The following is a 27,990-nucleotide window of genomic DNA, read 5'->3' as shown; positions in this document are numbered from 1 at the left end:
ACTCCGGCAAAAACAAAATTCCTTACTCGGGGCCAGTAAGAATATCTAAACCCTTCACCATGTATCTGAGCACCATGTTCACCGAGAAACTGGTATATACAAATATTCCGTTATCTATAAATATTATCTATATCGTGTTAAATATGCTATAAAACTATCCACTCCAATCTTTCTATATAGATAAATATTATACAATTTCTAAAGCTTCCCGTATTTTTGCAGGTAATCAAATTTGGTGTGAACCAGGTTTTCGATTCATAGTTATACAGGTATATGGTTGTCACGAGTTCTAATTCTATGACTAATAACAGTAAATAGGTTTTATTCATACATGTTATAATTAGTAAACCCTAACGTTTGATTGTTGGTTACCATCCGGTGGCAAATATTACATATGTATTTTTCGACGATATGATTAAAAATAAATTGAATATATATTGAGGTACATGTACAGTGACAAATAATCGCCCACTATTTCAAATAGCACATAGATGGAAAAGACGCAAAATTACACAGTATTATTTTTATTTAGTGATTTACAAAAAACCTAAAATGATCAGAAATAGATTTTTTTTCTCGTTTTATTTTTAGAGTCATGTACATTCCATTCTATTTATAGACTATGAATACATTATTAATACAGGTAAGTATATAGTATACTATAGGAAACAGAAACTACGTGGAAAACCGACTGAAATACTGTCTGCAAATAACTATTATTGGAAATATTTTCATCTGGAGTAAAAGACGAAAACAGCCAGAAAAATGGATACAATCGAACTGACATGTTTTTTAATCGTAGGATTGTTACAGTTTAACTTATGTCAAGGTAAACTTTATCAAGTTACAGGTATATTTAATTGTATTCTAAAGGTTAATCAAGTTTGTGTGTATATATTTTCGGTAGCTTCTTATCAGAATTAAATCAGGTAAAATATTTGTAATTTATGTATTTATTTCACAAGGAGATTTAAATTTTAGGTAGTGTTTTCGGAATGCCGCTTTAAGTCCTGTAAGCATGTAGCTATGCTGAATTTGGTATTCATGGCTATGTACAGTTTTGTAAAAGACGCCGGCACTAGCAGCTATGCCAATGATCATTCCAGGTGTACTGTGTCACGTACATGTACATGTTGCAATCATCCAAGTGTCATCCAAATTTTTGTAGTTAGCAACAAGTCCAATGAATATATCATCTACAATCTGACCCATATTAATTAGTCACAAATTCAAACTAATTCAAACAATTATAAGGAATAACAGTACTGTAGTTGGAGAGTTGCCACCGTCAAATCAAAATTGACGGTGGCAACTCTTCAACTACAGTACTGTTATTCCGATTCTAATGCATTACAAAAAGAAAAAATACGATAAAACTTGAAAAAATGTCTAAATTTGTCAAATAAAAAAAAATCCGCGAATCTTCATGAATGATTTTGGCACAAAGACGTCATGGCTTAACGTGACGTCATACAAATGAAAACTTACAAACTGGAGATTATGACGTTACTCGTACGCTTCAAATTAGGATACAATTACATTAAAACGGCGAATTCGAGGTAGATGTTGTTTTATTTTCGATTATATAGTAGTAATCGAACATTTTTTGATTCATCAATTAAAAATGGCGGGTCCCTCCTTAGTTACGCCTGGTCAACTGTGGATTTGACGGCAACTTTTAGCCAATGAAAAAAATTGTTAAATCCAAATTGCATTAGAATTCTTTTTATACTTCAGTACATTTTGACTTAGAACAAGGTCAAACTTTACTCAGTCTTGAAACTAAATCTGATGGGTGTGCTGCAGATTGTGTCTGATTTTTTATTTTTTGGAAAATTTCATTTATGTATTAAGTTGTAATTGGATTTGAAATATTTTTAAATAACTGATGTAACCTTAAGATCAGTGATATGCATATCTTTTCTTTCTGTCAGGTATTAATTATATGCTTCCTGAAAATATCATGGGTCAACCCCCTTCAACTGATTTTTACAGTTTGGTCTCTTATACTGTGCGATTTATGTATAAAGTACGCATATATCTGAAATATATTCTCAACAAGATGTCTGAAACCTAAAATTAGGATAACCGAAACCGGGTTTAATCATATATCATTCGTATATAGTCATTCGAAATGCCATGTTTGCTACATAAAACGGGACATTTGATTACTAATTCTTACTTAGGCAAATTTGAAAATATTCTGTTTTCCGCCAAGAGCTTCACATTTTTTAATATTAGCTACTTCTTTGCTTAAATCTTTCTACTTTGCGAACTCAATAAATTGTTGTACTAAGATAATTTGGACCAATGTTTACATGGTATGTCTGTTTTAGATTTTTACCCGGTAGTCAGTTGAAACAGTTTGAAGGGATTTTGTATGCATTTGATGTATATATACTGAGTTTTGGCTGACGGATCCCAAATATTGTCACATTACCTTATATAAAGGCAATATAGTAGTATACCGCTGTTTGGAAGTCAGAAATCGATTGAGAAAAAAAAAATCCGGGAAACACATCATATATAAGAGGAAAAAGAAACACAAAAGTGCAACAAAAAGCCCAACGACAATGCAAAACACATATTAACGCCATTTTCCTGACTTGGTTCAGCACATTTTTAGAAAAGAAATTAATGTTTAGGATGCTCATCAATTTTATCAATACAACAAACGATAAACAAGTGTTACTCAAGTGACAGGTTTAGCTGGCTATAAAACCAGCGTTTGCTTTTGTAAGTTTTTCATGATTTTATGGTCTTCCTCCTTTCTGAGTTTGCCTTTGAGTTCGGTATTTTTGTATATTTTTTTAAGATCCTCTTTTGCAAATGTTCTTTTGATTTGGTTCAACCGAAGGGGTGTGTCTTTAAACAACAATTAATTCAATATGTACTGTTATTGATTACATGAAATTATTTGTGTTTAGATATTCGTTTTCAGAAAATGAAAGAGATTACATTATTTATTGCAGTCATTATTTTAGGGCGATTCAGTATATATTTTTAAATTACGTTACTATTAAAAGATGAAATACAAAACCACAGCCTAGACCAAAGGTTTTTAATTCGTGCATATCTTAATGCAAAGAAATATATTATAAATGATGACAAGCTTTATATATGATTAACATTTTGAAAAAAAAACCTTTTAATATAAAAGTTAGAATGAAATGTATTCAAATCATAATAATATTTTTATGTGGTTTATTCATATGTGCAGTCGAGTGCAAAGTCCGGTTGCAAAACTTTCAATTTTAATGAGGAATACAACAACAGTGGTTGATGTACGGTTTTTAAAAATCTATATTATCACATTTCGTTGAAAACACTTTTAATTTGTGGTTACCGTAAACACAAGAAAAAAATCTTTCATTTTAAATGTACAAATACTGCTGGTTAATATTAACCGTCAAAAACTTTAAAGTTGTGATCGTATAAAGTATGAGATTTCCTTTAGCATGTTTAGTCGACATGTGTATAAATTCAGTCGAAATATCATTTGAACCATCGACAATATAAGATCATGTAATACTTCCATACTTCACTGAACACATTTGCAACTGAATTAAGTGATAGCTTTGCTTTTAGAAAGTCATGGATTTTTTGGTTAAATTCTTTAAAGTAAAATCATTGACTTACATAAATATCATTTATTTACACACAACATAGGCTATGGTTAGGTATATCACACCAAAGATAAAAACAAATATGAAGTTGAAAATATACAAAGATACTAAATATATATTAAGATAAACATATATAGTCATCCTGCATAAACATTTACTCTGAACAGTTTATTTGTCTTGTTTCGTAAATCAAGAGAACATGAAACATGCAATTTTGACACTGCATAGAGTTTTGGTATTTTAGTAGTTATTGTTTTTTTTTTTTACAAAAGGTATTTCAATTGATGTGAAGGAAGATGAAGTTTCAGACTGTGTAAATCCTCCAGTAGAAATCATCTGTGAATTCACCTCTGACGAGCTCCAGGCTAACAACAACGAGCTCATAATTATGCATGGTGGTTTGACAATGGCAAGCTGTAAATCAGACAGTTTAACCTGTGTAACGGCTAGCGGGAGATACAACGTGACAATTGGGAACGGTCGTGCTGTGCTTACAATCTCCAACATGGATGTGTATTATTCTGGTACAACGTGGGGTTGCCATGCTGGACCAAAAATGGCCTCACTTAAACTAAGATACTTCCGTTAGTTTTATTATTTACATACATTTTATTTTTGTTGAATTTACGTTTTGGTCTTAAATTATTTCGGCAAAAAAGTTTTTGGAGATAATTATTGTTTTTCATCATGGTCCTAATCTAAAACAAAGTTTAGCTTTTCAAAATGTGACAAAATATTTCGAAGACTTTAAATTTGATAACAAACAATGAAGAAAAAAAACAACCTTTGATATGTTTTTTTCTTATTGTCTTATTTTTATTACAAGTTATATATTGCAAACATCCAAGAAAGTGCTTTCAATACAAACATGACAAAGTGTTTGTGTTTTCTCATTGCATAGGAGAAGCACCATATATTTGCTTTAATAAGTAAATTAGAAATAAAAAAGATTATGCTTTAAGAGTATAATCTAGTTAGAAAAAACTCATCATAGATCCATCGGAGTTCAGTTGTTTTGTTATTTTACTTTTTAGGTATATAATTATGTGGTTTTTTTTCATATGTATAGGAGCAGCAACAGAGAGTTTTTCCTCCCAGTTCCTGTCCCTCCGGCAGATCAGTATTGTTGATGTAGTAACACTGTTTATAGTTATCACTATACTGTTAGTACTGATAATCAAGGTCGTCTGCTTAAGTTGCTGTCGTGGTCAGAAAGAACAAGAAAAAGGTAGGAATTTTCATTGGACATTAGCATGTTTTGTTTATGATAAATGATTCAGACGTACTAGTGAAAAATATCCTATTTTTACCCAAATCTATATTTGTTTTCAAAACCGACATCCGTTTTCAAAACCTCATACTAAAAACCTTAACTTAGAATAATGTCACACGCTGTATCTTAAAGTTGTCAGTCTGTCATAATCCTAAAAAAAAGTCTTTCATTTTACTTTTTGGCGCCTCTTTTTCATGTTATGCAAAATGTCAAAACGAAAATCCTTTGTTTCAGAAGAAACAGTTGAGACACGGGGTACAAATTACCATTTGACAAAATAGGGATAAAACGCTTTTCAAATCAGGAATATGACAGTTCTTGTCCATTCGTTTTTGATGCGTTTTGTTATTTGATTTTGCCATGTGATTATGGACTTTCTGAATTGATTTTCCTCTAAGTTAAGAATTTTTGTCATTTTTTTCATAAATTTTCCAAATCAGATTTACAGTTGTCTTAAATAATCTTTTTGAATCTATGTTCAATATCTTCGACAATTGAAACACATTCTATTAATGCATACAAAAGCAAAATAAACTCATCATAGATTCCTGGCTTAAAATTTTGTACGACAGATATGCATTTCATCTACAAATAAAAACCCATCAGTGACAAAATAAAAGTAAAAGGTCGAACAAAGTACGAAGTAGAAGACCATTGAAGACCCAAAATACCGATAGGTTGTACCATATACGTGTTTGCCATCAGCATGCTTATCGGATTGAATATCGACGTTTAAAAATATTGCATTTTATCTAAGGGGACGACCATGTGATATTCTGGGGGGGGGGGGGCAGGAGGATTTGTTTTTGATCGGTTATTTATTTTTTTAACCTGAGAGGACAGATTATTCATTTTCTGCACTATTAAGCAAGATTTTTCATTTTCATTAAGGAAAGGGACTGATTATTCATTTTCCCAACAATATTAATGATATTCGAAAACATACAATTTTTTAGATATTTGTTAGTTACATGTATGAATAATACATGTATAGTCAAGTCATAATGTACCATTTAATCAGAAAAGATCATTATCCCCTGCAGAAATTTAAAGATTCAAGAAATCATTCATAACCATGATAACCTCAGACACATACTTGCATGTGTAGAGGACAATATAATATACAAACATTTTACGATAATGCATAGCGATACAGGACGAACGAAACATAAATACATAGTAATAATGATATTATAAAAGACAATTGTATAATTAGATTTTATTTAAGTATTTTATAATTTTCTTCACATAATAAATAATGAATCATTTATGTTCCCAAGCAATATACATGTATGTCTTACATACATAGTATTAAAGTTGAACTAGTTTTACCTAGCCTCTTTGAAAAGTATTGTCAAACATATTTTGGAAGGGTTTTGGAACCGCTGAAGGCCCAAGAAGCTATAGACATGCTGATTATTTATTTTCAATACATTGCAAGTCAGGTTATTTATTTTCAAACTACCACAGAACAAACCATTTATTTTTGTGATTATCAAGGCTGAGTTATTTATTTTCAAAATCCTCCTGGCCCCCCTCCCCCAGAATATCAAGTGGTCGTCCCCTAAGATTTATTAAAAATAATTTTAATTTGTTAGAATAAAAAAGACACTTTAAGAGTCAATCGTGACAAATCTAAGGTGGTTCACATTGTTTAAATGGAAGGAAAAAAAGGATCAATTTAAAACAAAATCATACCAACTCTCTATATTTTGAAACAAGGAAATCCTAAACACACAATATTTTGTTATACCTAATGAAGTTCGAAGATTATTTTAGATCTTCTTAATTGTCCAACTTGGCTGAAATAGTTTTAACTGTTCATACTTTTACTATATAATGATGAAAAACAGTTTGATTTGAAAAAAAACCCAAAAAAATAGTTGAAAATAAAATTTATTTAACAAAACCAAAACATGTATATCTTCATTTTTTTTACAGATGCTGAGTCTTGTTCCTGTTCTTGTCTAGGCGATCTGTTCAGCAGACGACAAAATGAACCAGTTCAAACTGGTTATACTGGGAAAAAATATGATGTCAAAACTTCATGTATGTTTTAATTTTATTTGTCGTAAAGGGTATAACAATACACAGGGTATTCAGTAATTGAATACTCTTTATGATTCAAGATACAAACTCGATTTTCCGATTGTAAATAGTCCATTCATTTTTTATACAAAAACACGCAGCATTTATAATATAATAGAGTGAAGTATCTGTGTCCCAAGTTACGAAACAATTGAATCTTTGATTCAAAAAATCATACATAATAGTTTGAAGGTATGAATTGTCACGATATTAAACATCACTTACTTTATGCTACGTAATTGTAAATGTGAATTTTGAAGAGAACAAATACTAGTAAGCTGAAAATTTCTTATTTGCAAAGAAACATGGTTATGCTTTTATCTGCTCACAATTTGTAGAGAACAAAAGATGGTTATACAGGATAATTAGTCCGACGAAGTCGGAGGGCTTTGATTTGCACTTTGTCTGCCCATTCGTCAGTTCTACAAATAAGTTTTTCACAGTTTTTTCTTCATGCTTAAAGATGTTGATTTCAAAATTTATCCTGACAAGTTACAGATCTAGATCATTTTTTTGGTTTTGTGCAGTGTTATAGTCCTTGAACTTTTCACTGTTTAGTCAACGGAAATAAATTTAAATTCTTTGTTCACAGATGTAATAGAAGACCCACACCACATTCCTGACGCAAGCTGTAAGACAGGACTAGATAGGAAGACAGAAGCTGAACAAGCATGTAAAAATGGTAATATTCTAGGTTATCTCACCTTGATTACTTATACAATTTATACTATAAGTTATAGAGCATAGGACTGAGACGCAGAAAAGTGCTATAAGTAAACTATAGGAAACCGAGTAAATCGATAAAGCAAAACAAAATCCGGGTCACAAACCAAAACCGAGGAAAATACATCAACTATAAGAGGAAAACAATAGAACAACTGATACCCAATTAATATGCATAACCATAAACCAATAAAATGTCACTAAATGACCCAAATCGAGTGATAAATTGCATATTGCTCCTCTGTAAGTTTGCTTCACGAAATCTGTATTTACTGCTTGAAATGATAATGACTTGTTTATTATATAATTAATAGTCACACGATATAACAGCCGGAGTCACGGTGAGCTCCATAATATTTAATGTCATACCGTTATCTCATGGCATCACCTTAAATTCCATTATTCAAACTAAAGTACGTTTTACATCTTTTAACAACCAAACTACCCTTTGGTTATTCATTGCCTTTTTATATTTCAGTTCCCGAAGAAACTAAAAAGGTTGCAGCAGAAAAACTCACTGAGTAAGTATTTCATTAAAACTATAAAAATAAGGGAACTAAAGAATGAAAGTAATGACAGAAAGGAAAGGACGGGACAGATATTTCTTTTCAGTGTTGCTGTTTTAAATAAAGATTATCAAATATCGTCAACCATGAACAACAAAAAGATACGTATTATGTTATACAAACGTCCGGTGTCCGTCTGTCTGTCCGTCTGCCCGTCTGTAAGTCTGTCTGTCGTGCGTAAACATGTTGCACCATATCTTGAGAACGACTTATCCAAATTTCATGAAACTTATTATAGTTGTTTCTTATGATAGTCAAATGATCTGTTTACGTTTTGGTGAAAATAAGATTAACACTTTTTGAGTTACGGCACTTTGTAACTAAAACAAAGGGTGTGTATTTTTCACATGTCGCAAAGTATATCAAAAACGATTTTTGATTATTGATTATATCTAAACACACCTTTAAGTTAAAAAAATCTAAAGATCTGGGCCCAGTTGTTCAAAAGTGTCGTTAAGCTAACGCAGTCGTTAAAGTGTCGTTAGAGTGTCGTTAAATTTAAAAAAATTGTTAACTGTTGTTTAACAAATTTAACGACAAAAATAATGATAACGAGTCGTTAACTTTAACATCTTCTGAGAAGTCGATTAAACAGATAGTGGAGGAATTGTTGGTAATTTTAGGGGAATTGTGGGAAAATGCTAACTTAATTAGTTGTTAAATTTTTTAACAAGTTGTTAGTTAACGCAGTCGTTAAATATTTTTGAACATCATAATTTAACACAGAAATTAACTAACAACAATGTTAAAATTTAACGAGCTGTTAGGCTTAACTTGTCGTTAGCTTAACGACACTTTTGAACCGGGCCCTGTAAACCTTTTGCTGATGATTCAAAATTTCATTTTTGAGTTTTTGAGTATTGTGTTAAAAATGGGGGAGGTTTTTTTTACATGTCGCGCCTTATCTCAAAAACAATTTATGATTATTGCTTAAAACTTTATACACTTCTCTGTTATATTAATCTAAAGATCTGTATAATTTTTGGTTTTGATTCAAAATTTTATTTTAGTGATATTTAGTTTGTTTTTTGTTGATTTTTTTAGGGGGTGGTTCATATGTCCCGCCGTATCTCAAAAACAATATATATTTATAGCTTAAAAAACTTTCTCTGAAACTTTTGATGATTATTGGATAAAACTTCCACACAAGACGACGGGCGTATCATGCGCTCATGGCGCAGCTGTTTATTTTATATTTTGTTTAAATAACAATTTTTCATTAATCAATAACGTATAGAACAAAACAGCTACAGCAAAAAAAAAAAAAAAAAACAAAACCAACAATAAAACAATGGAAAACTTTGATTTGTTAGTCAATGAAATTTCCCAAGTCGATTCTGTTTAAGAATTGTTTCACTTTTTAGACATGTATGCATCTAATCTTAGGAAAACGGATGTAAATTTAAATCTCTTTTCGCAGTTTACAATTGACTTTATTTTGCAATTTGTCGACCTTTGTTAAACATGAATATTTACATAAGTTACCGAAATCCTTGCAGACAACCTTTTCAAGAAAATGAAAAAAATGACATTATTTTCCTACTTTATTTTTCAGATATGTCGAAGCCAGAAAACCGCTAATGTCTACAAGTGATGTTAAAGAATAAAGAGGGCATTGCATTTGCTGTATCTTGCTATATATGTATTTGTTATAAAATTATTGGTTGTCTTACGATGCGTAGACAGTAATGTGATCCTTATAAGCATCTTTACAAAACTTCTTGCAACTGCTTCATCTATAAGAATATTCTCGTTGACCAATGTGGTGGATTAAACGTCTATTTGAAAAGTCTTTAATGGTAAAATCTCAAAGATTGGCATCAACCCCAATGGGCATTTTAAATGAAGATGCACGTTTTCCTCGTGCAAATCGACACTGCCTAAAATATCACCAAAAGTATTTGATTATGATATACATGGCTGTGATTACATATGTCTTGTTACAGTTCTTTTGCATTTACATTATTATTCATATTTTCATTTACAAGACATTTTTGTTTTAATAAAACAGAAAATCTACCAAGGAGTTTATAACACAATCAAATGTGTATTTAATCTGTTTATGTGTGTGAAATGTTTTTATTGGAGCTAAGCTTCAGTTGTTGTCATTTGAAACGTCTTTGTATATGTATTAGTGAATTGTTTTTTTCATGTTTTGCGAAGTCAAGCTTATGTTATTGGATTTAAAATATATATGTAATTGTGTGCAAAGGTCGTTATTATTTTACCCGTTTACCGATTTGTTTTGTTTTGTAATATTATTTTGCAGTGCAGAAACGTTCCTGCGGTAGACGCTTGACATTGTTATTGTGCATATTGAATCAGAAATGTTATTACACTAATAAATATTCAAAAAACCTGTCATTTCTAAGTTTGAGCGTGCCTTTTTAAAAAAAAAATTTTTTTAAAAGTATTTCAATAACATTCCCATGATTAACATCATCAATTTTTCTGCTTTCATCAATTAATGTCTCACCAGTGATGCTCGAGCTGAAATTATTTGCAAATCCAAAACTTATATATAAAGGAAGAGCTTATAAACCGAAAAGAAAACAAACCGTATAGTCAAAGCCTGGTAAGAAATCCGAGCTTTGCATGAGGGAGTTATATTCCTTAATCAAAAATGAAATTTGGAATTTGGTAAGCTGCCAGACGCTTGTTTCGTCTACATAAGACTCATCAGTGGTACTCAAATCAAATCAAAAAAACAGCCGCATACCAGACACACTTGCATATAATAGAACATATCCCGAAGTATATATTCTAGTTTGGGGCTTGCAATTCAAGGATGCTTTAATTTATGTGTTTAATTAATTGCTATGTACAGAAAAAAAAACACTTTTGAATCTAGATTTCTAAATGAAAAGTCGAGGTCATCCTTTGAAAAGTCTAATTGATGCCATCATTATTTGGTGAACGTTATTGAATATATGTAAAGAAAAGGCAACAGTAGTATACCGCTGTTTAAAAGTCAGAAATCGATTGAGAAAAAACAAAGCCGGGTTACAAATGAAAATTGAGGGAAAAACATCAACTATAAGAGGAAAACAAGAGACAAGATACTTTGAAGTGCCACAAAAAAAAAACGACAATGCAACATACATAGAAACGAACAATTATATAACAACTGTCACACATGGACACGGATATGATCCATTGGTCGAAGCAACGATCCTGTGTAGTTCCACAACTGGTATATCAACAGTTGAACAAGAACTTCTCCCATTTCCTGAGTTCGTGATTTTAACCTCGTTTTTTTTTGCTCAATATTTAGTATTTTGTTTTGCGTGTAGTTGAATGGTTGTTGTCTTTTCATTGTTATCTTTTTTATTCCACTTTTTTGTTTTGATTTTCCCGGTGTAACTTCTCCCAGAGGCGGATTTAGGGGGGGCGAGGGGCCCGGGCCCCCCTTTTTGGGAAAAAAATGGTTGCTTATATAGGGAATCACTGAAGCGTGACTGGAGCGGGCCCCCTCTTAGGTCAGTCAGTGGGCCCCCACTTATGAAAAATCCTGGATCCGCCACTGCCTCCCTCTATATTTTCAATAGGTGCATGTATACAGTATTCTCAAAACTTTTCGTAAATCATTTTCTAACTGTCATATTCGGTCATGCTTAAAAAAAAAGAATTAATTCCCGGGTTTGGATATACTTTTCAGTCCTTTTTGGTTAAGACGCTTTCCGTCTTTCTAACAAGCTTTAGATTTTCAAATATATTGGCCTCGAGCTTCAGTGAAGAGACATTGATTGTCGAAATGCGTATCTGGTGCAGAAAAATTGTCCGTATATGTTATTTACATAGACATATGGGACATTATGAATCTTGTAACGTCAAATGTCATGGCAAGGATCATTTATCAAAATTCTTTTATAATTACTAAGCTTTTTCACTGATTATTATTTATATTTGTATTTAAACAGGAGTAACACGATGTGTCAATTACAGAGCAGGACCAGCTGATTATTCAGGAATTTGTGATGATCGATAAATTGGTTTCAGTTTAGTAGTTAGCATAAGTAGACATTTTTCTAGTCGTAGTTTTCTTATAGTCAAGGTATAATCTATTTTTCGCGACTTGTGAATTTGTATTCCCCCCTTTATAGTAGACTGAAAGTTGTTATTATCTCAGAAAGAATACGTTCATTCATTCATTAGCATTAATCAATTGACACATATAAGCAGCATGTAAGAATTATTAAAATTCTTATATTTTGGTCTAATATGGTTAATTTCTTATCTATACCATTATACATCATTTGTACATATGGAACACGCTTTAGGGATAAAATTAAGAAATCCATAATACTGGTACAACAGTTATTTGAGACTTTGACATAATAATCTATTCTTATAACTATCAGCTAAGAAATCTTTACTATTACGTAGAACAAAAAAATAGATCTTTTATTTATTTTTAGAATGTGGACATAAGAGTCTATTTTAAGAAACGAAAAATACAGATATGCATTGGAAGAAGTAAAGGAAAATGAAAATATGTGGAAAACCGAAGGCCGCATTGCATGAAAAACGTCTTATTGGAAGGACTGACTTCTGAAGTGAGAGACGATAAAAGACAGTTAAATGGAAGAAATTAAGTGGACATGTTTTTTAATTGTAGGATTATTACTGTCGGATATATGTCAAGGTAAATATACAATTAGTTAATTTTTATTATCAAGGCAAATCAGCTTTGGTGTATATTTCCCGGTAACAAAAATCCAGTCAGGTGTGATTAAATAACTTACAGGGAAAATCAATATTCGGTTAATATATTCGTCGCCTTATGCATCATGTGCATGCATCTATGGTGTTTCTGAAATTAATTCATGATTGTACATGCAGCTATCTATATACACACATATAAAATTGTTGACTCTATTTAGGAACGTGTCTATTTTAAGTTATGTCTTTTGTAAACATGGTGTAGTCATTTGGACCCCGGTTTACATATACTACTGTTGCCTTTATTTAAGTTTATGTTGTTTACAAAAAGTGAAACGGACTTATCGCATTTAAACATAGATTTTTTTAATAATTAAAAATATGCCTATGTCAAGCAAAATAACAAGAGAAAAGAATACCCAGTTGTGTATAATTCAAGTAATTTGATCATAACAACAAAAAACATTGGAAAAAATTGAAGACTTTTAAAGACATCGGAATTTGTTTATATAGATATAAAAAGACGTGGTATGGGTGCCAATGAGACAACTCTCCATTCAAGTCAAAATCTTTAAAAGTAAACCATTATATTGGACAAAGTACGGTCTTCTACACGGAGCCTTGGCTCACACCGAACAGCAAGCTATAAAGGACCCCGAGAAACTAGAAACAGTCATGAACCACATCGACAAACGACAACTACTGGACATCAGATTCCTGACTTAGGACAGGCGCAAACAGTTACAGCGGGTTTAAACGTTTTATTGGTACCATATAGTTATCAAAGGTAAAATTTAATACGACAGACGCGCGTTTCGTCTACATAAGACTCATCAGTGACGCTCAGTTTAAATAGATATAAAGCCACACAAGTTGAAGAGCATTGAGGACCCAATAGTCCAAAAAGTTGCGCCAAATACGGCTAATTAAGGTAATATATGCCTGGAATAATCAAACCTTCAATCTCATCTGAATCAATAGTGTTACATCACAACATAGAAAGACACGTATGTATAGTAATTTTGTCATGTTTTTATGATTCCTCGATACCAAATTTTTCCCAATAAAAGTATGACTCACTGCGTAAAAATAGCTTATCTTAAAACCAGAGAAGTACACATATCAAGACAAGGTAGCGATAATGTGCATTTCTGATCCCATCCTTTAATTTGATTTAATTGTTCATGTTGTAACTTTACACCCCATACCTTCTAAAAACGGTGGCATGGTGGGTCTATCTCGTTTATTATGTAGTTTAGCAACCAGTAAAATGTTTTTGCCCTTGATCATCTATATAAATCAACTCTTCGTCTCACAATGATTAAATGATCTTATAACTTGTGTGCATCCGAACACTTTTTCGGGATAACCTCATCAACCATGCATGTTCAAAACCAAACATTGTCAATTCAAAGTTAGGATTGAGTAAATAGGAAGACAGTGTTCCGAAAAAAGAAGCATAAAAGGAAAAGCAAAAATCATCCGAAGTCAGCTTTGCCTTATTTTCTTAAACATGTCTACACATATCAATGGGAGATTTTTGATTATATTTAGTTGCAACATAGCATGCCAGTACCGATGCACTTGCTACTTAGCTGATGATACCATCTAGGTAAAAAGACTAATAATGATCGTTGTAAGAGCATAAAAAAAGCGACAAAGCTTCTGTGGATATCGAATTTTCAATATTCTGGTTCAGTGACAGTCACAACATCAGATTTATTTTTACAATTACTCTTTTTTTGTACAGAAACAAAACAAGAATGTGTCCTAAGTACACGAATGCCCCATGTTCAGTGGACCGTGAAAATGGGGTAAAATCTCTAATTTGGCATTAAAATTAGGAAGATCATATCATAAAGAACATGTGTACTAAGTTTCAAGTTGATTAGACAAAAAACTACCTCGACCAAAAACTTTTACCTGAAGCGGGACGAACGGACAGACGGACGGACGGACGGACAGACGTACAGACCAGAAAACATTATGACCATAAATGGGGCATAAAAAAACCTTGTACTAAATTATAGATTGGTCAATAGTCTACATCTTCTGGGAAGGGGTTTCATTTGAAATGGTATGGACACATGTAATTTATACACAAACACAATCTGTTCTATTATGAATTAGAAATGTGAGGAATTCATCTTTTGATGACAAAAAGTCATAAACATTGATCGAATCATGATAATTATATACATATATCATAACGGTCAAAATAAAAAGATAAACGACAACCTTGATCAACGTGTAAAACAAACTTATGTGTGCATGGTTATATACAATGAAATGTAAAATGCATATGATAACAATCTTATCTGATTAGGATTAATTTGAAATGCACACAGAAAATATAAAATGAAATGCTTTCAAGACAACTTTATTAGTTGGGGCTTTTTCTGAATAAAGGATAACAGTAAAAATATATAATGTGGTACACAAGGCGTCCCTGTTGTTTACACGAGACTAATAAGTGGTCATCGAACCAAACTAGTTGGAAATCTAAATCAAATATAATGTTGAAGAGTATTGAAAAGGAACGTTCAGGGGTCTGTTGTTCAACTTGTCGTTAGTGCTAACGCGTCGTTAAAATTTCTTAATCATTCGATTAAATTTAATCATATGATTAGTGTGTTGTTCAACTTGTCGTTAATTTTAACGCTGCGTTAAAAATGCTAAAACTGTCGTTAAACTTAATCGACCTCTTTGAGGTGTATTAAATTTTAATCATATGATTAAAGCATCCAAGATGGCTGCAGTTCCAATGCAAAAATAAGTTTATCCTTGAAATATGAGATGTTTAAGATATATTTAGCTCCTGGAAAGAGATTTCAGCTATGATATTTGAAAGAAACACAATATATTTGCTAGGAGTTGAGTTGACACATAAATTGGCAAGAGATTTGACAAGATGGGGCGAAGGATCGGACGCACTCATTAATTGGTCATTTGATAACAGAATGAAACTGCACATTTCGGCAGATTTCCGTTTGTATTTTACCGCTCAGTGACGGTGTTGATTGCAAGGACGGCCACATTATACACCTTATCGCTATTTGTCCGCCATTACTGGACATCACACAGGGTCCCGTAAAATTTTGACGTCATAATTCAAAATGTCTGACGCCACAATGGAAAAGTGATTGTTGTATGACGCCAACCACAGGTATTTGGGGAATGGACCCCCCTTTTTTTTTGGACCTCCCTTAAATAAAATTTTGGCGTTTTTTTATTCATTTACAATCTTCTACAATGTATAAACATATATCAAGTCTCAACAATCCATTGCTAGTCGATTACAATATTTTTTTTACTATCCATACGAGCCCCAAGTGAAAAAAGAAGAAGGTAATTACCTTCGATGAATGACCTACTTTCACTTTGGAGGATCAGGTCAGGAAATCGATAAAAAAATCATATAAAAACTCACTTACTTTTCATATAAATTACATCCCTAGATTCCTGAGACATTTTTCTCCACGTTTAAATAGGTCACATGGTGATCTGCGGAGGTTTTGTGTCTTGTTTTCTGAGTTTGTTCTACAATTGTCGTCCGTTTGAACCTCGATTCACGGAAGTGAAAATACAGCGACATTGAAATAACTCCGTTTGACTAAACTGTTCCCTGTTAACTGTTTTTTCTTTAATTTGTAAAAGACCGGCAAAACTACTTTTTTCGAATATCTCTTACCTTTTCTTATAGCTACATTGCATTCGGAACCCATCTATAAAACTGGTAAACAAAAACAGGGAACAGTTTAGTCATACGGAGTTATTTCAACATAGCACAAGACCACACAGATGTCGCTGTATTTTCACTTCCGTGAATCGAGGTTCAAACGGACGACAATTGTAGAACAAACTCAGAAAACAAGACACAAAACCTCCGCAGATCACCATGTGACCTATTTAAACGTGGAGAAAAATGTCTCAGGAATCTAGGGATGTAATTTATATGAAAAGTAAGTGAGTTTTTATATGATTTTTTTATCGATTTCCTGACCTGATCCTCCAAAGTGAAAGTAGGTCATTCATCGAAGGTAATTACCTTCTTCTTTTTTCACTTGGGGCTCGTATGGATAGTAAAAAAAATATTGTAATCGACTAGCAATGGATTGTTGAGACTTGATATATGTTTATACATTGAAGAAGATTGTAAATGAATAAAAAAAACGCCAAAATTTTATTTTAGTGAGGTCCAAAAAAAAAGGGGGGTCCATTCCCCAAATACCTGTGACGCCAACAGTTCAAGCGGAAAAGATTATCGGGTCAAGCGGAAAAAGCGATAAGGTGTATTGTGCGGAATCATTCAATAAAATATTATGCAAAACAGCTTTATAAATAATAAATGTTACCATAGCATTAATGTACAGGCCATAGGTGATTTTGGAAGCAAGTCTTTGCTAATTTCCCCATTTTTCGAAGTTCAAATAATAGCACATTCTCTGGTAGCGCCCTTGACCTAACAGTTTACGCAGGTAAATTTTAACGGGTCAATTCGTCCCACAGATAGCTCGGACCTTACGGTTTTTATCTTTACACGGGATTTTTTAAACATTATTTATTTTCCATTTACTATTAAAACTTATGTTTGACGAGGACCCAATTAATGGACGGATCCAGGCATTTGGGGGAAAAGGGGGGGCGGGGCGGGGGGGGGGGGGGGGGGGTAGGGGTTCCAACAGTGCCTAAGTTAAAAGGATTGTTCCAACTATATGTCTCCTTTCAAAGGCTTTGATTGTCAAATAAAAAGGGGTTCAGACCCCAGATACCCCCTCCTGAACGTCCACTCCAATTATTTATTATGAAAATGTTCTACTGCAAGTGTTTACTGTTAGTGATTTAGTAAAAAAAAACTTGAGAATGAGTCAATGATATGTTTCATATTTCTCAACTGACGTGTAATATACAAACGCAAGCACCTGTTATCAAGAATCTGGAAAATCTCATTTGATTTTTCAAGTGTCAGAGATATTTCAAAAGAAGCAACTCACCCCCGTTGGGAAAGAGGGAGAATTTCACTAATTAGTGCCGGTCATTCAAATAATTTGGATCATTGCAACATATAATATTATGTTTGATTTATTTAACACTCAACTATATGCTACTCCGGTTTAATAGTCCGAGTAAGACATGATGCAGTGGCGGATCCATAAACATTTCCTAAAGGGGGGCTGACTAACCTAAGAGGGGGCCGCTCCAATGATTAAAATTGAGAATGGAAATGGGGAATGTGTCAAAGAGACAACAACCCGACCAAATAAAAAAAAAAACAGCAGAAGGTCACCAACAGGTCCTCAATGTATATATTCCCTATATAATCAACCAAATCCCCCCTGGATCCGCCTATCTGATAAAGTATAAATTGGGTCAATATTTCCCGAGAGAGTTTGATCAATTACTGATCGATGACTTCAAGACATCAATCGAGTACTGATCGAATATGACCGATAAGAGTTCGATTAGTTAAGTCTGGATATTAACAATAAAGGGCATGCAAAAATCCAATAGAGAAAATGTCATGGAGAATTTTATATATTGACCATTTGTTATATTATGATCCTGTTCTTAGCGACACGTACATGTAGGTCATAAATTAATTTCAGTTAATGGAATCAAATATTTATCTCCTAATGGGTGCAATAGGGGTTCATCGGCGATTTGAACAAAGATTTCTTGACATGTAGCGGATAAAAAAAAACTCATGGTTAGAATTCCTAGAACAGACAAGGTACAGTGAATAACAGTCCGCATGTAATTTTATACTGGTTTCTCATTGGTCAATCGTCTGGCTAAAAATAAATGTGGGAAATTTTGGTCAATTTATAACTCTACATTAGTGTCGTTGTGTACACGTGTGTTTCATAACAAACTTATTTGGGTTTGTTTCACATAATCTGTAAAGAATTTACAATAAAGGTAATAATTCATAGTCAGAGGGAAGCTGACAGTTTTTATTTCAATAAATTTTTATAATAATTCAATCACTGCGGGCTGGGTGTTGCCAAAAATTGAGACGAACGCAAAAAAACATCCCGTTTACCGACTTCTGAGGCCTGCTACTAATAATCCCGACAACAATGATAGTCGTGTCATATACCATTGTGTAGATAAATCAATTTAGATTTACGGCATATTAAGTTTAAGTAGGTTTGACAACCGAGAAATACAAAAATAACGGGAATTCGGGACTGGGTGTCATTTTTCAAAAAAAATAGTTAAGTACCTTGTGTTATATTAAGGTATATAGGGGGGGGGGGGGAATTTGAGACAAGTGCCTGTGCTTGACTGATAGAATAACAACTTTGACGGACTGTGCATTATGCCTTTACACTTACACAATTGAATATTTGTAATTGTCCCTCTGTATTTCCTTGTGCCGTAGGAACTACAATCGATATCAGTTCTGTTAAATATAGTGCGATCTACACCATATCCGTAAAAAATATCTTAAATGTTAACTTGGCTTGCCATACTTGATGAAACGCGGACGTGAAAGAAAGCACTCTTCATCAACGCGTCAATGGAGATGTTATTTCGTCATTTAGCATGTGAAGAAGGTTGTACTAAATCAACAACATAACTGACCATTTGCTGACAGGATTTTTAAAGAAATCATTATGATCTGGATATGTGGAAAACCGGGATAAAATCATGAAAATCACGGCCATGAATCGGATGCATTCTTGACCGGAGACAATTCAGATCACTGACATTAATTAAATTATTTCTGGATCTTTTTGAGTTTATAGAACAACCAATTGTTGCATGATATTTCAAGTGAAATGCAAATTTTGATTATTACAAAATGTACCCATAACCATTTCATGGTAAACAGGGACAAACAAATTGGCCATGCCGCATATTCGGCTCAGGGCATTACTTGACTTTTCACTGAAATTATTTTTCCTTTTAAGAACATTTCATTGTGAACTGGAAACAAAACTAAAAGTGAATATGATTCCATAAAATATATGAACATGTCATAAGATATTTATTCAATAATTATCTACCCAAAAACTGTTTAAAAGAAGAATGTTATGATTTAATGCAAACAGGGAAGTTATAGAGGCCCTGATTTACAATGCATTGTGGGAAACACTTGCTAACTACCCAAACTTAATCATATGATTAAAAATTAATCGCATGATTAGTAAATACAATGATTAAAATAAGTTGAACAACCAAATTTAATCATTGCATTTACTAATCATCCGATTAACTTTTAACGACTGATTAAAATTAATCATATGATTAGTTTAATCACAAGTTGAACAACAGACCCCAGAATAATTGTGTCACAAACTGCTAACACAATATATGCAGCAGTGTACAGAGGCCTTAGGAACTCGAATAATTCAACAGAACTTATAGAAAATGAAAAAGTAATGATATTTCATGTCAACAAAGGACTTACGGGGCTCCGAATGGGACTCTTGTGGTTTTGTACAAAATTCAATTCTGTCATAACAAAATCATTTTTGTCTTACAAAACCATTCCGGGGCGCCGAATGGGACTCTGTGGTTTTGTACAAAATTCAATTCTGTCATAACAAAATCATTTTTGTCTTACAAAACCATTCCGGGGAGCCGAATGGGACTCTTGTGGTTTTGTACAAAATTCAATTCTGTCATAAAAAAAATCTTTTTTGTCTTACAAAACTATGTGATACAGACTTTTTTTATGAGAACTTCAATTTTGTGATGACAAAATTCATTTTTGTAGACAAAATTCCTTTTTGTAGACAAAATTCCTTTTTGTAGACAAAATTCCTTTTTGTAGACAAAATTCCTTTTTGTAGACAAAATTCCTTTTTGTAGACAAAATTCCTTTTTGAAGACAAAATTCATTTTTGTAGACAAAATTCATTTTTGTAGACAAAATTCAGTTTTGTAGACAAAATTCAGTTTTGTAGACAAAATTCATTTTTGTAGACAAAATTCATTTTTGTAGACAAAATTCATTTTTGTCATGACAAAATTCAATTTTAGTATGCAAATATAAACTTATTTGCATACAAAATTTACTTTTGTGACAAAAATGAATTTTGTAACACAAAATTTACTTTTGTGTTAAACCTTCACTTCTGGTTAACAAAACTTAATTTTGTCTACACAAAATTAAACACAAAATTGAATTTTGTCTACAAAAATGAATTTTGTGTCACAAAAATGAATTTTGTGTCAAAAAAATGAATTTTGTTAACAAAATTTAATTTCTCTACAAAATTGAATTTCTCTACAAAATTGAATTTTGCCATTACAAAATTAAATTTTGTGTCACAAAAGTAAATTTTGTCAACACAAAAATAAACACAAAATTGAATTTTGTCATGACAAAAATGAATTGTCTACAAAATTTAATTTTGTGTTTATTTTTGTGTTGAGACATAATTGACTTTTGTGGCACAACATTGACTTTTGTGTTAAATTTCACTTTTGTTTAACAAAACTCAATTTTGTCTACACAAAAATAAGCACAAAATTGAATTTTGTGACAAAATATCAGTTTTGTATGCAAATTAGTTCACAAAATCTAAACTAAACTAATTTGCATACAAAATTGGTTTTTGTCGCCCAATTTTCAAATTAGGTAACAAAAGTAAAGTCTGTGTTACAAAAATGAATTTTGTCATGACAAAAGTATCTTTTGTCCACTGAAAGATAATTTTGTATGAAAAAATTTAAATTTGTAGTATGCTACAAATTTTGTTAAACTGAACTCATTTTTGTAGACAAAAGTTTTGTCACAAAATTCATTTTTGTCATAAAATTCATTTTTATCACAAAATTCAATTTTGTCAAATAGGTATGCAAATATGAACTTATTTGCATACAAAATTGACTTTTGAGACACAAATTTGACTTTTGAGACATAACATTGACTTTTGTGACACAAAATTGACTTTTGTGACACAAAATTGACTTTTGTGACAAAAATGAATTTTGAAACACAAAATTGACTTTTGTGCAAAATTTTCACTTCTGCTTAACAAAACTCAATTTTGTCTACCCAAAAATAAACACAAAATTATCATCACAAAATTCAATTATGTGTTCCAAAAATTAGTTTTGTGTCATAAAGTCAATTTTGTCAACACAAAAATAAGCACAAAATTGAATTTTGTCATGACAAAAATGAATTTTGTGTTTATATTTTTGTGTAGACAAAATTGACTTTTGTGGCACAACATTGACTTTTGTGTTAAATTTTCACTTCTGTTTAAGAAAACTCAATTTTGTCTACACAAAAATAAACACAAAATTGAATTTTGTGACAAAATATCAGTTTTGTATGCAAATTAGCTCACAGAATCCAAACAACTAATTTGCATACAAAATTGACTTTTGTCGCCCAATTTTCAAATGAGATAACCAAAGTAAAGCCTTGGTTAAAAAAATAATTTTGTTGAACAAAACTCTTTTTTTGTTGAACAAAACTCACTTTTGTCCGTACAAAATTAAATTTCGAGTACAAAACCACAAGAGTCCCATTCGGCGCCCCGTAGAACTGACTATTGTATGAGTGATAATACTTAAATATAATTCTAAATTAATTGTTAAATGACGTACAACAAAAGTAGTAGCAATACTTCTTTCTCTTTATTTTCCCTCACCTTAAAGTGAAATTACTAAGTTCAAATTAGTCTCTCTGTACCAAAATTTCTCTGCTAGTTGTCTAAACCGTCTAAGGTCTAATATCACGAATGCCTTAGAAGATATAACAAGAACAAATTGCAGCAAGTAAGAAGATAAAAACTATTAAATCTATCAAGTTTGTTAACAATATACTAGTTATATGTCCATGGTTGACGAAACGTCTTTGTCTGTTGACCAGTTTATTTCTTGGAAACCAGCAGTTTAGATTGATTTAAAAACAAAACCACACTCATGTATAATATGTCGTGTATCTTTGCCAAACATGTACGCCAACGCTAGGCAATTATCAGGGGTACTTAACTGATATTTGTTACGTCAAGAGAACCAGAAATACACTTATCAAGGATAAAATAGTTTTCAAAAATACCAGAAATATAATTTAGTACGCCAGACGCGCGTTTCGTCTACATAAGAATCATCAGTGACGCTCATATCAAAATATTTATAAAGCCAAACAAGTACAAAGTTGATGAGCATTGATGATCCAAAATTCCAACAAGTTGGGCCAAATACGGCTAACTTAAGGTAATCTATGCCTGGGATAAGAAAATCTTTAGTTTTCGAAAAATACAAGCTATGCTTAAGGTATTGGACGCTAGAAACGCGTTAAGTCTACAAAAATCATCATTGTCGATCGAATCATACAAATTATTAAATCAAAGTGAAAGAAGTTAAAGTATGAAGTTGATATGTGACCGAATCAATGAAAATTAATGTCCTTACAGAATTCGAAGTAATGACTACTGGGCTGGTGATACTGTCAATGAGGATAACCCTACCAATATCAGGCTTATGGTTTTGTACGCCAGACGTGCGTTTGTCTACAAAAAAATAACTCATCAATGACGCTCGAATCAAACAAGTCAAAGGGCCAGAGTATGAAGTTGAAGAGCAATGAGTACCGATCAAGAAAAGCTTTGCCAAATACAGTAAAATATTTATTCATGGGATAGGGAATTCTTATTTTTTGCGATTAATTAAAGATATGTATTTATTCATGTCAACTCAGATGTGTACCTTTTTATCCTTCATGTTTTATGTACTGTTGTTTGATTTTTAGTCGTTAACGGCATTTACCATGTTTACCATGGCGTTGAGCGTTTGTTTCCGAGACTCAAGTTGAATATTCCTTCGATATTTTTCGCCTCTTTTTTTCATAGAATTTTAATGATTTATTAAAAAAAATTTATAGGTCTAACAATCGATTTGATGGAGCCAGAAGTATCCGACTGTGTAAATCCGTCAGTAAAAATCGTCTGCAAATTCACCTCGGACGAATTACAGGCTGCTAGCAACGAAGTCACAATAATGCATGGTGGGTTGACGTTGGCAACTTGTAAATCAGACAGTCTCACATGTACGACGGCAAGTGTGTTATACAACGTGACAATGGAGACTACACGTGCAGTGCTGACAATAACTAACATGGATGCGTTTTATTATGGCCCTATTTGGGGTTGCCGTGCTGGTCCCAAAGTGGCTTCACTTCAGCTAAAATACTTTCGTAAGTTTTACTACTCTTATCGCATTTCTGTTATTGAAACCAGATACAATTGTAATTCGGAGAATTAGTTAACGTAAGTAAGTTTTGGTATATTATTATTATCCATGTCGTAAACCACAAAGCCCGTTCCAGCATGTAACACTAAATCTTTGAAGACACAATGTATTACTATAAAGAATGGTAAGAAAAACTTAATACTATTACTAGAATTAGAATTCTGAAAATGAACCATTGCAACAACAACAACAAAACAATTATATATCATGTATATGAAAAAAATAAAATAAAAAAAATACTGAACTTCGAGGGAAATTCAAAACGGAAAGTCCCTAATCAAACGGCAAATGCAATAATAAAACACATCAAACGAATGGACAACTGTCATATTCCTGTCTTGGTACAGGCATTTTCAAATGTAGAAAATGGCAGAAAGATTACAATAAATGAATGCTTTTATTTATGACTTTCATCAAAATGACACTGCAAATGAAGACAAACACACTTTTAAGTTAAAGAGGGACGAAAGATACCAGAGGGACAATCAAACTCAAAATCGAAAATAAACTGAAAACGCCATGGCTAAAAATGAAAAAGACATAAAGACAAATAATAGTACACATGACACAGCATAGAAAACTAAAGACTAAACAACACGAACCCCACAAAAAACTGGAGGTGATCTTAGGTGCTCCGGAAGGGTTATTAGATCCTGCACAACACGTGCCAACCGTCGTGTTGCTCATGTTATTACAAACTCGGTAAATAGTCTAATTTGGTGTTATCTCTTTGTATAGGAGCAGCAACAAAGAGTGCTTCTGAACAGTTCCTGTCTCTTGGAGAAATAACTATAGTTGACCTATTGACACTATTTATAGTTATCGTTATACTACTGATACTGGTAATACAAGTCTTTTGCAGACGTCGCTGTCAGGGAAGAAACAGTAAAGGTATGAACACCAATAAGGTTGTAGTGAAATTGATCCTAAGTTTTCGGCAAGGTCATTTTTGTTTCTATGTCTGCGATTGCACGCTATGACTGAGAGTTGCAAATTTTTGGTGGTTATTAAAAAAAAGGTATACGTGTTTCTGAAGTGGAAAAGGGATGGTAAATGGTTTAACTTAATTGAGCATTATACACCAAACACTTTAAAGACCAAGTCCAATGCGAAGTTTAATTAAGATCATTGAAACAAATCCGGTCATATAGCATGTAAAGTACCAAATGCAACTGGGGTAAAAAAAAAGAGTAAAAAAAAGGATAATCTGTAAAAAGAATTTAACATTTTACAAACAGAAAATTTTCAGAGAATGAATATATCAATGATATTTCATCTCAACAAAGAAGTACTCAAAAAATAGTTAGAAAGGCTAACAAGTATACTGTTGAAGATCATTGAAGACCCAAAAATTCCAAAAAGTTGTGTCAAATACGGCTAAGGTAATCCTTAGTATTTCGAATAATTTATACTTTTACAAACAGTAAATTTATACAAAATTACCATATATTTGATTTTCATTTCAACACCGAAGTGCTAACTAATAGGCTGGTGATACCATCGGTATAAAACATGCTACCGCTACCTATATAACAAACCTTGTGAATAATTGCAATCCAGCGGTCTTACAATACTTGTTTGTCACAAAAAGTCATTTATCGGCACTTCTGTGTTCTCTTGACTTATCATTGATATGTTTATAATTATAAATTAACTGTCAACAAACTTTGAATTTTTGAAATACTAAGGTTTTTCTACCGCAGTAATATATTACCATAGCTGTATTTGGCAAAACTTTAGGAGTTTTTGGTCATCAATGCTCTTCAATTTCGTACTTTATTTGACCTTTTTAACATTTTTTTTATTCGAGCGTGATTAAAGAGTCTTTTGCAGACGAAACGCGCGTCTGGCGTAAATATAAAATTTCAATCTTGGTATCAATGATGTGAGTTTACTAATTAATAAAATTTTCTTCCACAAAACGTAGAAATCGCAGAAAAGAACTGACTTTTAATTTTTTTTTTTTTTTGTAGAAATGATGACAGAAAATCCACTGCTGACTTCAAATGGATTCAAAGAGTAATAAAGACATTTCATTTGCTGTAAAAGTATTTAACAATATTTGGATACTTATATTATTTTTGGTCGTTCTGTTGATAACGAAACTCTAGGAAAGGTTAATTGATTCTGATCAGCTACAGTAACTATGTAAAGTTTGTTTTAAGGGTTGAATATTGTTAATAATTGCCAATTGAGTGAGTAAAATTACAAATTGTGTCGACTGACAGAATAATGGAATTGAGGCACTAGAATTTTTGTAAAGGGTTTTGAAGATAATTATTATGGTTGTGAATAATCTTATTTGTCAATGCTTCTGTATTATCACCTTTATAATTTATATGTCACACTACTTTCATAATATCGAGTCAGTTCTAGCTCTGTCCATATGTCAAGACTTCGCTCGCACTGAGGCTGTTCTGTCTTTTTTTCAATACGTTATTATAGTGTGTTGGTTAATGGTATATTTTTTTAATCCATAGTCTTCTATTTCGGTCGTGTATTCAGACATAAATGTAATTTGTTTTCAGAATAAATGAATAAAAAATATATATATTTGGATCAAGTCTCGAGCTGATTGACATTTCTTAGTCAAATTAACTTTGATAACTGTTTTTTTTTTTATTTACAATACATATTACATTTTCATCCTTTATGTTCACATGACGAGGTTTTTTAACGACCTGGACTACATGCGAAGGTCTCGTATGGTCGACTTATCATACATGTAAAGTTAATGTGATTTAAAACAAAAAAATATTAATGAAAAATTGGTTCTTCAATTCCTTTTTTTATTTTTTTTATTGTTTAACTAATTCAAATCTATTAGGAAATAAGTTCTGCATGACGTGAATGTACCACAATTCATTACTCATTCATCAACCAGATAAAATTATCATTACGATATAAAGATAATACTGATTATCATGATCATTTGTATTACCATGAAAATCACTGTAAATTATCCATTCGATTAAATTTATTAGTAAGATGTTTCTTTATGTTATACAAAACTAAACAATGGCCAATGAGTAAACAATCCACTTAAAGACGATTATAATGATATCCCCGAACATGTTTACTGTTTTAACATACACCTTCATTGAACATTTTTTTATTTCAATACTTATATTATATAACAATAAACGATTATAAAACAAAACAAAAAGAATAAAATAGATATAAGGACGAACGGGCCCAGGATGACGATGTAAGAGAGCACAACGGTACGAGGGCAAACAAACGACATTTAAAACTTAGGGACCTTGATTCCTACCAAACAGATATGGTTGCACATAACAAAGAATTAATAAACATGTTGTCTTCATAATCAAAAACATATATATACATGCGGAGGCATAGACTAGTTTTTTGACAATCAAAATATATATAATTATTTACTTCTTGGTAATGCATAACTTTGCGTTTTTTGCATTATCAAAATTTCAATTTCTGACACACATTTCCAGATATTTGGTAAATCAATTCATGTTTAAAATATTTTTTTTATAATTTCTAGATCTCAAAGCATTTTCTATAGTTCTAAACGGTTTTATTTGATTTTTATAAAAGTAATCTTTTTATTTAAATAGTTACTATATGATATATATACATTTTAAAATTTATTTTAAGTAAGCAATGCTTTATTTCATTTTAAATGTGTTGCTTTATTTTCATTACATGCTATGTAAGCGAGATTAAACTTTGTATCATCATAGGTTGTTTTATATCTTAAACTGTTTTTATGTTATATAATTAATAAATATGTTTTTATATTCGGTCAAGAGCTCCTTAGAGCCGGTGTTGTATGTTTAACTTATGTCGAATCAAAATA

General features: G+C 31.9%; 2 protein-coding genes and 1 long non-coding RNA gene across 3 annotated transcripts; all 3 read left to right on the top strand.

Annotated features, from left to right (window-relative positions):
* Positions 1 to 652: 652 nt before the first annotated feature.
* On the top strand, positions 653 to 6,959 carry LOC134727926 (uncharacterized). The gene is made up of 4 exons (XM_063592322.1): positions 653 to 829; positions 3,899 to 4,210; positions 4,696 to 4,854; positions 6,841 to 6,959. Exons 1-4 carry the CDS (start codon positions 766 to 768, stop codon positions 6,957 to 6,959), a joined length of 654 nt encoding a protein of 217 aa, XP_063448392.1. The 5' UTR covers positions 653 to 765.
* A 614-nt stretch (positions 6,960 to 7,573) lies between these two features.
* Positions 7,574 to 10,633, top strand: LOC134682090 (uncharacterized). The gene is made up of 3 exons (XR_010100778.1): positions 7,574 to 7,669; positions 8,189 to 8,231; positions 9,832 to 10,633. It is a non-coding gene; the product is annotated as an uncharacterized LOC134682090 (long non-coding RNA).
* A 2,154-nt stretch (positions 10,634 to 12,787) lies between these two features.
* On the top strand, positions 12,788 to 26,562 carry LOC134682089 (uncharacterized). The gene is made up of 4 exons (XM_063541688.1): positions 12,788 to 12,921; positions 23,791 to 24,102; positions 24,897 to 25,049; positions 26,132 to 26,562. The coding sequence occupies exons 1-4, from the start codon at positions 12,858 to 12,860 to the stop codon at positions 26,179 to 26,181; spliced, it is 579 nt and encodes a 192-aa protein (XP_063397758.1). The 5' UTR covers positions 12,788 to 12,857; the 3' UTR covers positions 26,182 to 26,562.
* Positions 26,563 to 27,990: the final 1,428 nt, after the last annotated feature.

Source organism: Mytilus trossulus, chromosome 8 (assembly GCF_036588685.1).
Source record: "Mytilus trossulus isolate FHL-02 chromosome 8, PNRI_Mtr1.1.1.hap1, whole genome shotgun sequence".
NCBI lineage: Eukaryota > Metazoa > Mollusca > Bivalvia > Mytilida > Mytilidae > Mytilus > Mytilus trossulus.
Note: the sequence above shows the minus strand (reverse complement) of the source record. Positions and strands in the feature narration are given on the sequence as shown.